The 15032-nt window shown below is 60.5% G+C and overlaps 2 protein-coding genes across 2 annotated transcripts; one reads left to right on the plus strand and one right to left on the minus strand.

The window, feature by feature from the left end:
• The first annotated feature begins 465 nt into the window (after window positions 1–465).
• On the plus strand, window positions 466–6635 carry C17H20orf204 (chromosome 17 C20orf204 homolog). Its single transcript, XM_053992833.1, has 5 exons — window positions 466–1165; window positions 4172–4306; window positions 4529–4591; window positions 4695–4847; window positions 5695–6635. The coding sequence occupies exons 1-5, from the start codon at window positions 1163–1165 to the stop codon at window positions 5851–5853; spliced, it is 513 nt and encodes a 170-aa protein (XP_053848808.1). The 5' UTR covers window positions 466–1162; the 3' UTR covers window positions 5854–6635.
• Window positions 6636–11691: 5056 nt separating this feature from the next.
• LOC128816080 (ammonium transporter Rh type A-like) lies at window positions 11692–13086 on the minus strand. Its single transcript, XM_053993344.1, has 2 exons — window positions 11974–13086; window positions 11692–11910 (listed from the first exon to the last, which is right to left on the minus strand). Exons 1-2 carry the CDS (start codon window positions 13084–13086, stop codon window positions 11692–11694), a joined length of 1332 nt encoding a protein of 443 aa, XP_053849319.1.
• Window positions 13087–15032: the final 1946 nt, after the last annotated feature.

Genomic DNA, 15032 nt, shown 5'->3' on the forward strand with positions numbered 1-15032 from the left:
AGATTCCTGACTTGTGTTGGGAGCATTTTCCTTGAGCCAGATAACACAACACTGATGGGATCCTCATGCTACCCCTGTCCCTTGCTTAGGTTGCACCACCACATCTTGCAGGGAATTTTTGGGATGTGGAAGCACCAAGGAAGGGGCCCTTTGCTGGACACTGTGCCATCTTCTCACAACATCAGGCTCCTTTGGCCACCTGCTTCTGGTACCTGCAGCTTCCCTTTTCTTTGGGCTACATTCCTTAGCTTGGAGATTATTTTTTTTACTTAAAAGGGATCATCAATCTTTGAGCCTTTTAATGTTTGTAGATGTCTTGGTGGTTTTTAAATGGATTATGGCACCCATGAATTTTAGCTATATATAGAGCTCAATAAAGAAGTTATATGGGTCCTGTCCCAGTGGAATGCTGCAGTGTGCTGTTGGTCCCACTTCCTGGGGAGGGATGTTCTCACCAAGCTGAGCAGAGCTGGATTATTCACCATTTGTTCTATTTCTTACTCAATCACCCACATTCAGCTCCTCAGCGGAGCCTTGTTGCAGTCAGTTCAGTTTTTCCCAAAATTGATAGGAATTGAGTCAGGGCAGTTTCTGTGCCTGGGCTCAGGGTGAGGTACAAAATGCAGAGGGGTAGGAGGAGAGGGCTTTGGCTGGAAGCAGGAGGACACTCTTGGTGTTGATATTTTGGGGGTCTCACCCTGGACAGTCACTTTTGCCATGGGTTGGTGCCACTGTCAGTGTTCACCCACTGCAGTCTGTGAATGCAGAGTGAAAGAATCACCCCACGCCAACAGAAATCGAAACTGCGGGGGTTTGCAGCACAGCGTGCAGCTCCGGGCTAGGGACACGCGTGGGTTGTAATCCCCGGGTGGGTGCGAGCAGGGGCTCCTGCCCTGCCGGCCCCTCCGGGGCAGGGGGACCCTCTCCCACCCTGCCCCGGCCCCGCATCCCGGGCACGACGCGCTCCTCTCTGCGGCCGGGGGGGCCGGGGCGGCCTCCCCCGCGGGGCCGGGGCTGGGCCGGCGGCGGTGCCGTGTCCCGTCCCCCCCGCGGCGGCCGGGCCCGTCCCCTCCCACCGTGGAGCCAAGTTCAAACCGCGGGCCCCGGCGCAGCCGGACCGGGCTCCCCGGGACCGCCGCAGGGGCCGCGCCCGCGGGGCTCCATGGTGAGTGCGCCGGGACACCCCCTTCTCCCCGGGGCTCCCTTCCTCTTCTCCGGGACACCCCTCCTCGGAGCCCACTGATAGACCGGTGCCCGCCGCGCTGCGGGATGGGGTCGGCTCGGCCGGGGTGGGACTTGCAGCGCCCGCGGTGGGGCTTGGGACCTGTCGGGAGGTGACTGGTTCTCCTGAAATGAGACTGGGACCGACCGGGAGAGGGGCCGGTCTGTCCGGGAAGGGGCTCGCACTGCTCGGGATGGGGTCAGACCATTGGGAAGGGGCTTGGAGCTGTTGGAATGGGGCTGGGCTGGGTCCAAATGGGACTCGGATCCTTAGAAGGGTCGCGATGGGACAGAGCTGGGAGTCCGTGAGGAAGGGGCTCGGGTCTGGCCAGGGAAGCTGGTCCAGCTGGGATCAGGCTGCTGTGTCTGGGATGAGGCTTAGACCTCGTTGGGGTTTGGATCTGGCTGGCCCTGAGGTAGAGAATGGAGGGTCTGTCCCTGCCCTGGGGCTCTGGGTGGTGACAGAGTCCCTTTGGGTAGGAGGGAGTCAGGGACAGTCTGTCTGGCTGGAAGGACCTGGTGACCCCGGTGGGGTTCCCAGGCTGGCGGCAGGAATTGCCCCTTGCTGCCCTGCTGGCTGGGACTGGCAGGAGTGCCAGCAGGAGCTGCTCTATCAACAATGGTGATTCCCCTTATCTCCTGGTATTTGCTGGAGGATTAGAGTGAGGATGAGATTAGCTGTGCCTGTCCTGCACCCGTGCTTCCCAAGGCTGCTCCTTCACTGCCAGCTCTCCCCTAGGAAGAGATGTGCCACCTGCCTGTAGCTTGTTGCTGTGGGATGGGGGCAAAGGCAGAAGGAATAACCCTAAATCAGCTGCTGAACTTGTTCTCCTCCATCCTGAAAGGGGAGAAGTCAGGAGCAGGATTTGCTGCCTCAGTCTCCCTGCATCCCTCTCTTGTCACTGCTGCTTTCCTGCTTTCCATGGTGGGGGGAAGCACCTACAGCACCTACTGACCTCCTGCCCTGGCTGTTCCCTGGACTACTCTGCACTTCCTTCTGGGCTGAGCACTGAGCCCAGGCTTGGCCATCTTGGAATGCTGGAAATGATGTGCTTTCTCCTGAAACTGGGTCCCAGTTGTTTAATAAAGCACTTCGGGGAAGTCATTCCCATTTTCATGGTAAAATTGCACAGCCTTGCCTTCCTGGCAGAGGAGACTTCTGGAGAGCAACCCTTAGACTTTGGTCAGGGTGTCCTCATGGAAGCAGTGCTCTCCTTTGATTATACCCTTGGCTCTCTGCTTAATCACCTCTGGGGCAAGATCTCTCAGTGGTTTGCAGGGAGCAAAGCCAGCAGCACAAGGAGTCTCTTCCCTGCCCTTCCCAGCTCCCAGGTAGAGCTCAGCACAGCTCTGCTGGGAGGTGTGTGGTGATTAGGGATGCTGAAGAGCCCGGTGGGATTTTACTGGTTATACCTGGGTTTGCTACTGTCTTTGCATGTGCCCATGCTCCGAGGGGATGGTTGTGTCAGTGTGTTCCCAGAACTGTGCTTTGTTGAATTTTGCCTCATGTTATGCCTCCATCACTCCCATTGAGCTGCAAGAGGATGGGAAAATGTTTCCTCACCCTTTTGGAGCCAGGTCCAGCTCAGGATTGAGTAGGGAGCCCAGAGCAGGTGTGGATTTTACAAACAAACCCCCCAGATTCTCACCAAAGAGGACAGATGGAGTGTGCCTGGGCTTGGAATTCAGTGAGGGAAATTCTTCCTTCTGGCTTCTTGGAGCAGAAGAGCAAGTGCAGAGGTGCTGGGGAAGGCAGTGACCCCTGAGCTGAGGTGGGGAGCAGCAGGCATGGGCTGCAGGCAGAGCTGTGGCCCCTTCCCCCTCGCTTTGGCTGCAGCACAGGGGATGCATAGTTGGAAGGAGCTGAGCTGCTTTCTGCCTGCCCAGACCTGACACCTGCAGCATGAGGGTTGTTTGGGAGGGGGTTGTGTTTGGGGGGGACTTTTCCTGAAAATGTGAAATGATAGAAATGCCAGGATGGGGCCCCAGGACTGTGCCATCACTCAGAATGTGGAGACGTGTTGAGCTGTTGGGTTCCTTTCCTGGAACAAATTTTGAGCTCACCATCCTCACTCTGCTGCTGCTGGGCTGCTCAAATATCCCCAATCCTGGTCACTTGAGCTTGTGCTGGCTTTTCTTCAAAGCCGTGGGATTCATCCCTGCCTCGGAGGGTCCATCCACCCCCTCCCTGTGCCCCTCTGCCAGCTCAGGTGTCAGCACTTGGGGTTCCCCGCTCTGCAGGGGCCAGCACGGGGCTGCTGAAGGTTTGGAGCCAGGAGGCTCAGCAGCAGCTGGGATGTGCTGGTGAGAGCAGATGCTTGTGCTGCTTGTGGTGAGGCCCCCAAGCCTGGGATGAGCCTGAGCTGCAGGAAGCTGGAAAACTGCTTTATTAGTTCCATCTTCCATCCATGCAGCAGAGGTGTGGGAGCATCCTTTTGAGGGTGTTTGGATCCATTTGAGCTGAGTGTGGATATTGCTGGTGGGGACCAGGCAGCTCCTGCCTCCAGCTCCTCTACAGGGAGCACAGCAATTCCCTCTCTGCTCCCCTTGGGTTTTGGTGCTTGAGGTTCTCTGGCCTTGGAATGGCACAAAGTGGGGATCTAGTGGAACCACGTTGGGGCAGAGAGCTCAGGGATGAGCCCCACAGACTGACACAGGCCCCTGGCATAGTTCTGTGTCAAGAACTCACCTGCTGGCATGAGAGAGAGCTCTGTGTGTGCCATGGGCAGCGCTGCTGGGCTGGGCTGAAGCTGGAGCAGTTTCGAGGGCTTTGCCCCAGGGGGAGATGGCTCATCTGGGAGGATGTTCTCTGGGAGAGGAGACAGTTGAGGCTCCTCCATCACATGTTGCATCTTCAGGTACAGGTCCAACGGAGCTTCTGGCTAGGGGTTGAAGGCAGAGCCCAGAACGTTCCTTAATCCCCAGCTGACTCTGAGCCCTTCCCTGGCAGATTTTCCCCCGGGCGCTCTCCTGTGCTGTTCTGCTGCTCCTGCTGGTGGCCGTGCTGAGCAGAGGCAGGAGGTGCAGCATCGCCAAAATCCTCCGGCAGTACCGCGCCGTCATCTTCCATGAGATCCAGAACCTGGTGAGCCGAGGCAGGGCTCTGCCTGGGGCCCAGCCCTGGCCCTGGGAATGCTGCTGTGCTGGATGCAGCCCTGATGAGGGATGTGGGAAGGGCAGCTTAATATGGAGCTGGCTGCTTTGCCAGCAGTGTGGGGGAAGGGTTGTGTTTAAACGGGGGATCCTTGCTCCAAGTGGGAAGCACCGATCCTGCGAGGTGCTGGATCTTCTTGCTTTATTTCTCCAGAGAAACCTGACTGGGTCAGTGTACAGGAGCGGGAGGGCCGGGCCCGCTTGTCGTTCAGACAAGGTGAGCACAGAGGGACCCGGGGCTGGGGCATCGCGTGGGCTGAGCCCCCAGGGAGCCACGGAGCCTCCCTCCCTGCCCGGGGCCCGGTGCTTCTCCTCTGCAGGACCAGAAGATCCTGCTGTCCATCTACAACATCAGCATGTCCCTGCGGGAGGTGGGGGCCGGCACCCTGCAGGGCCCTGAGGAGCTGGCGGTCTGGAGGGTGGCCAGGAACACCAACTTTGTGCTCCGGGAGAACTGCAGGAAAATCAGCAAGGTAGGAAGCCCTCTACTTCCCAGCCACACCAGTGACTCCCCCAGTGCTGTGGGCAGAGCTTGTCTTGTTTTGTGCTCTCCTGGCTGCCCATGAGGAGTCTTCAGGCTCTGCCTGCTTCACTCCAGGAGCTGGGGAATGCTGATCTCACATCCATCCCTGGAGCTTCAGAATAACCAAGGGAGGAAAGTTCAGTTGTGGCAGTGTGGGCCAGGCTGGTGGGATTTTACCACTGGCTCCCAAGTGGGTTTTTCCGCATGTGCCATGATGCCTTGGCTGAGGGGAACACAGGGCCTTGTCCTGGTGGGATGCTCACCCTGTGGGTGCATTCACCCTGTCCTGCTCTTGCTCCTGAGTGCTCATAGGCAAGAATTGGGATTTGTCCCCTAAGGGTTTGTCTGGGTTCCTCTGGCATCTCCAAAGCTCTGCTGGGGAAACCTCATCCAGGAGGATCCCTGTGACAGCAGCAGCAATTCATCAACCAGCAGGGAAAAACAAGGGCAGTGGAGTACCAGCTCCCAGCTCTGCCTGACCCTGGCACAGGGCTGGGACTGTCCTCCCTGCCACTGCCACTGGGGACATTGGCTGGGGACAACCCTGCCTGTGGTCTGCTGGTGTGGGATGAAGCTGCCGCTGCTCTGGAGATCTGATCTGGTGTCCATGGGTGTGCTGTGGGATGCACAACGCCAGCTCAGACAGGGACAGCCACCTCTGGGGACTCTTGGGGACCTGAGACCACGTCCTTGCCATGGCCATAAGCAGTTTGGCCACCTCAGCCGTGCAGAGCCTGTGGTGTGGTGCCTTTTGTCCCCTGACTAATGTCTCTGTGATGCGGGGGGGATTTCTGCAGAACCCACCGCGCACGGGCCCGGCACCGCCGCGGCGCGGGGCAGCCGGCCGCAGGAGGAAGCAGCTGCGGGAGCTCGGCAGGAAGGCGGAGAGGCTGGCGACCTGCTGGGAGAAGCTCAATGCCCTGCACGCACCCCGCCAAGCGCCCTGGGACTCGTAGGGACGCCCTCGCTGCATGCCAGGGGGATGTGCTGCTCCAGCCCCGGGGCTGCCAGTGGCTCCTTTGGGAGTCTGGGACAAACTCAGCCTTGAGGGCGGAGGGGTTGCTGCCAGCAGACGCCCAAGCTGAATTCATCCTCCTGCTCCAAGCGGTGCCCAGGCACCGGATCCACCACCCCTGGCTGGGGCTGGCAGGTTGGTGTGCTGTGGGATGGCTGTGGCAGACACCTGGAACACCAGAAACACTGTGAAGAAGAAGGGGAAGAACCAAAAAGAGAAGGTGAGGTGTGGGTTCTTGGTTGCTCCTGCTGCTCTGTTGAGGACAATGGGTGTGTTTTGGGGCAGAAAGAGGACATGTGGGGCCATGGCTCTGGGGGCTCTGCTGGAAGTGAGGCCACAGTGCATCTGCAAGGCTCTGAGGTTATTAGGGCTGTGCATGGGGACAGCTGTCCCTGAGGCACTGCTGGGATGTGCAGAGCAGCCGGGCACCCACAGTGGACAGGGAAGTAAAGGTGCATCACTGGGCACCTGGGGAAGCCTGGGGGGTTCTGATATCCAAAAATGCCAGGCAGTGTGGGGGCTTGAGGCCAAGGCTCAGCCTCGGTGACAGGCAGCACTGTGGAGGGACCCGGCTGCTTGGCACTGTGGGTGCCCCAGCAGGGAGGGAATGGTGAGGTGTGGGGTGAGGTGAAGTGAAGGGCATCTTCCCTTGTCAGGGCATCCTCCCTTGTCACTGTGCTCTGCCAGCACCCTGCCTATGGCCTCCACTGCTTTGTTGGGTTGCAAACAGCCTCTGGGAAGCCAGAAATAAAATCTCTCCTTCCCTGGAAGTTCTTTGGGTGCGTTATCTGATCCAGGGGCTCTTGTGCTGTGGATGCAGCTGGCACAGTGCTGGGTCTGACCATGGGGCCGGGCCCGTGGAAGCCCAGGCAGAAGCCCACGGCAGTGGAGGGCACAGTGGCATCCTGCCTCTGCTCACTCTATCTGCATCCCTGGTGTCGGCGATGGAAACCAGGCGCTGCTTTTTTTGGAAGGACATTTCCCCTGGAGCGACAGCTAGGAGGGTCTGCAGTGTGCCCCTGCCTCAGTTTCCCTAGCCCGTCTCCGCCCGTGTGGCTGCTGTCCCAGCCCTGAGGGGCTGTGGAGGACACGAGATGGCAGCAGCGGGCTGTGTGTGCCGAGCGGAGCCGGGCACTGCCCACGCCGCGTGTTCCCATGGCCACACCAGCATCGCCGGCCCTCGTCCCCGCTGAGCCTCGGCCACCGAGCCCGGTCCGGGCAGGGCTGTGGCCAGGGGGGCAGTGAGCGCTGCAGTGAGTGGGGTACCCCCCCATGCCCTGGAGGAGGTGGGGGGCGGCTTTCCCTGGGGTTTCTGGGGGTTTAAACTAGGAAGGGGGGATTCAGGGAGGGAAAGGCAAGGAATACTCAGGGGTCCTTGCCCACCCCCTGCCTCTGGGAATTGGGCTGGGAGGAGCTGGAAGGGCTTCATAACCAGGGGTGGGTGGGTGAAAGCCCTCCCTGCCCTGGGCACATCGGAGTCCCTGGGGTGTAGCAGGGCGCAGGCAGGACCGGTTGATTTGATGGGGCTGGACAGAGACCCTGGTTCGGGGATCAGAGCAGGGGGTGCAGCCTGGGAATGCTGCTCTTGTGGAGTCACTGGAAGATGCTCTCTGCCTGGCACGGGGCAGGCTGGCACCAGGGGCCACCCAGGGAGCCCCAGCTCAGCACATCCCAATGCCAGAGGCCTCCTGGAGCCATGCTCCTCCCCGGCTGGCCCCAGAATGCCTGGGCTCCTTCCTCTCAGCTCCATCCTCCTCCTCCTCCGGAGCCAGCACTGCCCTTTCTGCTGCCCCCACAGGAGGTTTTGCATTAGTTCAGTTTCCAGGTTTTTTTCTTATTCCTTCTCCCTTATCCCAACCACCGTCCCTCCACAAACCACTAGCATCCCAAAATAGACCTATTGACACTTGATATCCCACGGATGAGGCTGGGGGCCACGGCAGGACCTGACAGCTCAAGCACCAACAGGATCGGGATGGTGGCTTGGGACAGGGTGACTCACAGCCTTTCTCTTTATCAAGGCTGGAGCAAAGTCCCCCCTCCAGTGACCTGTCAGCACCTTCCCAGATAAACCAGAGCAAAAACCACCTCCCTTTACTACCCTTCCCTCACAGGCAGCTGCTGCTGGGAACCTGGTGGGGCAGTGGGAATGAGTGCATGGAAAGGAAGGAAAGAGTGAAGGAAGAAGCAATGGGGAGGGAGGGGGAAAAACGAGGTCGTTGTGATGGTGGAATCACAGCAAAAACAGCCGGAAAAAGGAAACAGGCCCTGAAAAGTCAAATAAAAATAGCAGCGAGGCGAACCCAAGTGTGCAGCACATGGGAGTGAGCGCATTTCCTTCGAGGGCAGCACCGCGCGCTCCCGGCTGCTCCAGGGGGGCCGCTCTGATGTGGCTCCAGACGCTGCCAGGGCCCCCCAGTACCCCCGTGCTGTGCCAGGCCCGTGGCAGAAGCTCAGGGCCCGGCCAGCCCCTGCCTCGCCCGGGGTCCCTGTGTGCCCTTGTGCAAGCCCCTCCGCACTGCGGCCGCAGGGATGTGGCGAAGGCTGCACACGCGTGTTGGAGCTGAGGGGACGCAGGGGCTGGGGGCTCCCGGCCGTGCCCACAGCCCCGCCTCGTGCCCTGCGCCGCCGCTCGCTTTGCCAGATGCATCCGAGCACCGTGCGAGCAGCACAATCTCGGCTTCCTCCCCTCCCCGCTTGTTTTGCAATCACAGCAGGGTCCTGCTGGGAGATGGGGGTTGGTGGAATGGCTGCGGGGACAGGGATAGGGGCGAGGATGGGGGCTGGCGCTCCTTGCCAGGACCAGTGGGCTGCATCCCAACCCAGCTCGGGGCTAAGCTCAGAGGCAGCAGCAGAGCCCAGCACTGGGCTGGGGGACAGTGAAGGGGGATCAGAGTGGGGTACCATGCCCGGGGCCCGTACAGGGGTGCAATGCCCAGGTGCTGTGCTGTGGGTCCACACCGGGGTACTGTGCCCAAGAACTGTGTGTGGGGAGCTTTGCCAGGGGTCCATACTGGGGGACAGGGGCTGCTGTGGTTCCACGGAAGCACGTTTCAGCCCTCCTCACCACCACTGTCCCGCTGAAATGCAGCTGTCCCCGAGCCATCACCATCTTGGGCTGCCAGCAGCCCCTCTTGGCTCTGCGGGACCCTTGCCCACATAAGCCCTCTGCTTCAATCCTCACTCCCTCTGCAGCAGGGCTGGGGACCCAACCCCTGGCAGCCCTGGCACACGCAGGCTGTGTCTGATGGAGCAGAGCAGCGTTTTGTTCTCTCCCATCTCCCTGCAGCTTTGTGAAGCTGCTGAAAGCCCAGATTTACAGTGTGATAAACGCTGGAGGCTCTGCAAAATATCTGACTGCTCCATCCTTTGGAGAGAGACTGGTTTGGAGGAGCGGGGAGCTCTGGCCAGCACACCCAGAGGCAGAACACCCAGAGGCACAGCGGGTCTCAGGGAGGAGGGATGGCTGGGACTGGGGCTGATGGAGCCATGCCATGACCCCGGTGGGTCTCAGCACCCCTGGCCGTGGGTCACCAGGCGCCTAAGCCTCAGTGGGCAGTGGGAAAGCGCTGACCCCCCCATAATTTCTTGGGCCTTTTACTGTTTTTTGGAGCATCTGCCGACCAGATTGTGCCGCGGCGTGCCGGGGTGCCCGTGCCAGGACATGCCAGCCGGGAGGCGGGGTGTGCCCAGGCCCGGCTCCGGGTGTGCTTCCCTCCCTGCGCCCTCATTGCTCGCTCCCCTACTGGGTGCCGCGGGCTGCTCAGCGGGAGCCTGCGTCCTCATCCTCGCCGGGAAGGGCTGGGCGATGCTGGAAAGCGGCTGCTCCGCTGTCTCCGACAGCAAGAGGTTCTCAGCCTCGGGACTGTGCCTGCGTGTGGATGTGAGTGAGTGCTGGGACGTGTGTGCACAGATGTGTGTGTGCATGTGTGTCCGTGCATCACATGCAAGTGTGTACGTGTGTACATGTGTGTGTGTACACATGGGTGTCTGGGCACACGCCCGAGGTGTTGTGAGTGTGTGCAGGACTGTGCACACACGTGTGCATGATTTCAGGTGTGTAAACGCCTGTGCATGTGGCTGCCTCCAGGGCTGCTTCCCGACAGGGTGTCTCAGCCCCCGGTGCCGCTGGCCCCGTGCTCCCCCTCCCCGTGCCGGGGCTGCCATCGGAACCCACAGGCCTCGACGCGGGGGCAGCCACGGGCCTGGGCTGCCGGGCTCAGCGGGAACGCGGGCTCTCACCGAGGCTGGGTGCTGCCGGTTCGGCCCCGATGGGATCGCGGCTCCCCGGGCGGGTGCCGCTCCCGGCGGCTCTCGGCACCCAGCGGGAGCCGGGCCCTGCTGAGGGGTCGGGCCGGTCCCCGCTCCGATGGCTCCACACTGCCATGGGGCACATCCACACTGAGCTGCCAAGAAGATGAGGGGCTTCTGGGGCTCGTTTGGGGAAGGGGGAACCGAGCTGCCTCCCGCCCCCAAGGTCCCTGGCCCCGCTGCTCAGCCCGCAGCATCCTGCGCCGGGGCCCATTGTTCGGCCGCGCCGGGCTGCGGGGCAGGATTTCTTTGTCAGAGCTCGGCAATATTTTATTCTAACAATTAACCAAACACGCCCGGCCCCCCAAGCCTGTTTGTGATTATTGGAGGGCGAATTCCCCAGCCTCTCTCCCTCTTGGTGTTGGCTCCGCCTGGGGCTGCACCGGGTGGAAGGGATCCAGCCCCTCTCCCACCCTCTCAGGGTTGGGGACCCCCAGCCTCGCCGACAGCTCCCCACTCCTGCAGCCAGCGCTGGGGCCTCGGTGGCCTCGACCCCCTCGGGAGCCCGCGAGCATGGCCCGCATTGTCTCGGCAGCAGCGGGATCCGTGTGGGCGCAGGGGCAGCGGTGATTCACGGCGGGGGGGATGTGAATCACAGCCCTCGCTCTCCGGGCAGGATGCGGCCCCGCGCTCCCAGCTTGCCGCATGCCAGCCATGGACCGCAGGCTTTGTCCTCTGCAGGGTGGAAGCGGCTCGCTGCCCGTGGTGGGATGGGATGGGGCCACTGCTCTTCCTGGGATGCTGGCGCAGCTTTCCCAGCTCCAGCTTCGGGGTGGGATGAGGGTGCTGTGGGCTGCGGGTGCCTCCTGCATCCTGGCTCTCTCTGAGGCTCCTCGCCGTGCTTGGGCTGCATCCTCGTTGCTGCACCAGTGGTAAAAAAGGTTGGCGCTTCCCTTTGCAAACTCTCCTGGAGGGTGAATTGCCCAGCTCGGGTTATCAAATCCCTGCAAAGTCCTTTGCTTGGGGCCATCTCCCTGCTGATGCAGTTCCACGTTCCGGGCAGTGGATACCGAGTTCCTTTCCTGTAGCTGTGGCCTGAGCTGGCAGCCTCCTCCAGGTGCTGCCCCTTGTGGGCAGGGGAATCTGGAGCTGAGGGTCGGGGTGAGCACTGAGGGTGATGCCGCTCGCTGGGGCGAAGCAGCCGAAGCCAGTGCCCTGCAGAGCGGCCGTCTGGGCTCGTCGGGGGCTATTAACCATCCTGGGGGAGACAGCCTGAGCAGGTCGTTTCTCTGGCTGCTGCCAGGAATGAATGGATGCTGGGAGCCACTGGGACACTGAAGGGGGGTTGCAGCTGCAGGGTGGGAGGACGGAGAGGTGACCAGTGCTACGGTGCTGACGCAGCTATGCTGGCATCCTCGACAGCTCGCTCCAGGCATGGGGCCGGAGCGAGTGCAGGCAGCATCTCCTGCCTGCTGATCCTGCCGGTAACATTCCCTGGCCCTCCCTGCTGCTGCACGAACGCCACTGCCTAAACCTGCTCCTTCAGAGCCAGGGCTCCTTCCTCAGCGCTGCTGTCTGGCCCCGGGCTCTCAGCCTGATCCTGGATCTTAAAATACAGCGAGTCATCGAAGCAGAGCCGCTCGGGCGGCCGGGCCAGGCAGGGCAGCCGGAGGGCGGCACCGGTGAGCAGCCCGGCGAGCAGCGAGGCACCGATGGCCACCGCCAGCCCCGCTGCCTGGCACAGCGCCTGCCCGCCCACCCCGCGGCCCCCCCACTGTCCCTCCACCACCTCGCTGGCATTGCCCCCAACGGGAGACAGCTGAGAGGGTTGGGACCCGGACGTGTCCTTGGACGCCACCAGGACGGCCACGACGCTGGCTGCGGCGCCGAGGATGCCGGGCAAGCCGTGGAGGTTGTGGATGCCGCACTGGTCGTGGAGCGTGAGTTTCCTCCCCAGGAGCGGGGTGAGGAACCTGAAGCCGAGGACGCACACCACGGCCGAGAGGCTGCCCAGGGCAAGAGCGGCCACTGGTGGCATGGCCATGTCGGCCACCACGCCAATGGCCACCCCGCCGGCCAGGCTGCCGTTCTGCAGGTGGCCGGGGCTGAGCTTGCCGTCCCTCTCCAGCAGGCTGGAGGCCACCACGGTGGTTACGGCACTGGCACTCATGGCCAGGAGGATGTTTAGGATGGCGCGGTGCTGGGCATCGCCCGGTTGGCAGAGGACAGCCACGAAGCTGGGCCAGAAAACCCAGAGGATGAGTGTCCCCACCAATGACATGAGGTCAGAGCTGGTTGTTGGGGTCTCCTTGGGGTGCAGTGGCTGCTGCATTGCCCTGAACAGAGCCTTGGACACACCAAGGCCAAAATAGCAGGAGAAGACGTGGATCGTGATGGTGCCGCCCACATCCAGAACGCCCAGACAGGTGACAATGACCCACTCGCTGGCGAGGTAGGTGGGGATCTCACAGGTGGCCACGATGAGCAGCTGGCAGGGGCTGGCCCTCCCCAGGATGGCCCCCACAGAGATGAGCACTGTCACAGCAGCGAACTCAGAGATGAGGAGTTTGTGGAGGTCCAGGTGGATCTGGCCATGGTGGAAGTGGTGGAGCAGGCCCTGCAGCACCAGCGCCCACTGCATGGAGAAGTTGAGCAGGAGGAAGTTGTGGGTGAGGGCGCTGAACCCGTAGCGGGGCAGGAAGGTCAGCAGGAGTCCCAGCCCCACCACCAGCATCACCTGGATGTCCTGGAAGAAAGGAAAGGTGCTGTAGACCTGGTTGGCCACCAAGTTGGTTTCCTCTGCTTGCGCCGAGGGCTCATCGTAGGTGACGAAGAGGGCAAAGAAGAGGAGCAGGGCGCCCTGGAAAAGCCCCAGGAAGAGGGGCAGGAGGCGGCGGGGGTAGGTGGAGGGTGACACAGCCATCCTGGAGTGGACAGGAGGGGATGGTGGTCAGTGGTCAGCAGGGCACTGGTGTGAGGTGACAGCCCAGCAGCGCTTCTGGGGTGAGCTCTGCTTGCTCCTACATTGGGGGTTTTATGGCCACGGTTAATTGTTAACCAAAGATCTAAGTCTATGTTCCAGAAGAGGACGGCTTTGCCCCTCCCTTATTTAAACACAACACCCATAAAATAACCACATGTTCTTGTTTGGCCGCCATAAAAGTGGACATGAGAGGCATTATGATTTTGAAGGGAAACAAGCAAAACCTGTGGTGGGGCAGATGAGGGAGAAGGAGTTTTTTGAGGAGCTGGCCAGGGATGGGGGTACCACGGCACTCACTCCCATTGAACTTATCCCCATTCAGGAATGGGGACCTCCCTGCTGCACCCCTGGAGTGATGCTGGCAGCTGAGACAATTCCAGCTCCTGCTCTGGCTCTGCCACGGTCCACTCCAGGTTGGCTCTGGCACTGCCATCATCCCATTCTGCAGGATGATGCACGTTTTCCTTATCCACCACTTGGATTTTGCAAAGCTCCAAAGCCAGGGCTGAAAAGATCATTTTCTCACAGGTTTGCATTGGCTTAAATGGCTGGATATTCATTAACAATTAGCGCGCGAGAAAAACAAAGCCCAGAGCAGCCAAGCAGCTACCCCGAAGTTTCTGGGTTGCTGCTTAGTGTGACATTTTGCCAGTGAATGTCTGGAAAAAAAGAAATTAAAAAAAAAATATATGAGAACCACAAGAACAAAAGGCAGAAGGGTTGGTAAATATTTGTTCCAGAGAGGAGATATTTTTGTGCTGTCCCTGATCTCAACACCCCTGCCGCGGGCGCTGGCTCTGCGCCGCTCTTCGTCATTGTTACTGGAGGATGAGGCAGGCGAGGGCGCAAAATGGGAAACAATTGTTGAATAATCTGCACGAGGCTCCTCTGCCAAACCCTCCCCGGCCATTTTTCAACCCAAAGATGCTGGAAATGGGGGCAACAGAGAGGAGGAGGTGGTGCTTTGAAGGCAGTGCCTTTGACGGGTGAGGAGGGGCTGTGTTGCACCCAAGCCATGGCCAACAGCAACAGAGGGGTGGTGGGAGCAGTGGGGGTTTTGGGATGGGAGTTGGATGCTTTGTCTGCCCCTAACGTGCCCCTGCTGCATGGCTGGTGGTGCTAACAGCAGTTGATGCTCCCACGGGGATCCCTCACTCAAGGAAATGTGGGGCTGGGGTCTTCATGGTGCCATTCGGATCTTTGCTGTCTCTGAGGTGGCTGGGGATGGGTTGGGTTGGGATGGGATGGGATGGGATGGGATGGGATGGGATGGGATGGGATGGGGTGAGTAGGCAGGATGCTCCCATTGCTTCTGCCTCTGCCTGCACAGGGGCACAGCCCAACCCACCTTCTGTGGTGCCAGCTCCCATCTCCACCAGGCAGTGACATGAAGGACAAAGGGATGCAGGCAAAGGGTCCCTGACCTGTTGCTGGTATAAAAAAAGCAAAGAAAGGGGATTTCAGCCCCCAACTCCTCGCCTGTGTCCCTTTGCACACCACACCAGACCATCAAGGGGATTCTCAAGGAGCCAGCCTGGTACAGTGAAACCTCTTTGGTAGATTGTGGGTGAGATACAAACCCAGGGAGATGCTTGGAGCAGGTTATGCTGCAGTGATGGAGGAGCTGGGCTGCTCTTACGGAGCTGAGGAAGAATTTTGGCTCTGGGTCAGCAGGGGTTGGGCTCCTCTCAGTGTGGCTAGAGGTGGGTGCTGCCCACTTGCCCCTCTCCTGCTCTGCACAGCATCTCAGCCTGCCTCTTCCTGCTTTGGTTTGGGGCTTTTTTAAGGTGTGGTTAAATCAAATGCTGAAAGGAAAAGCTATGGATCAGGTCTTTTAAGAAACACAGTGCTTGGAAGACTTCAAGGTTATGGCTCAGTGCCTCCTG

The sequence above is a fragment of the Vidua macroura genome, chromosome 17, assembly GCF_024509145.1.
Source record: "Vidua macroura isolate BioBank_ID:100142 chromosome 17, ASM2450914v1, whole genome shotgun sequence".
Classification (NCBI taxonomy): Eukaryota; Metazoa; Chordata; class Aves; order Passeriformes; family Viduidae; genus Vidua; species Vidua macroura.

Coding starts and splice junctions, on each gene's coding strand:
- C17H20orf204 (XM_053992833.1), top strand. Junction 4,307..4,528: donor TCCATGAGATCCAGAACCTG/GTGAGCCGAGGC, acceptor TTATTTCTCCAG/AGAAACCTGACTGGGTCAGT. Junction 4,848..5,694: donor ACTGCAGGAAAATCAGCAAG/GTAGGAAGCCCT, acceptor GGATTTCTGCAG/AACCCACCGCGCACGGGCCC.
- LOC128816080 (XM_053993344.1), bottom strand. CDS start 13,086: ATGGCTGTGTCACCCTCCACCTACCCCCGCCGCCTCCTGCCCCTCTTC. Junction 11,911..11,973: donor AACCCTCTCAGCTGTCTCCC/GTTGGGGGCAAT, acceptor GTGGGCGGGCAG/GCGCTGTGCCAGGCAGCGGG.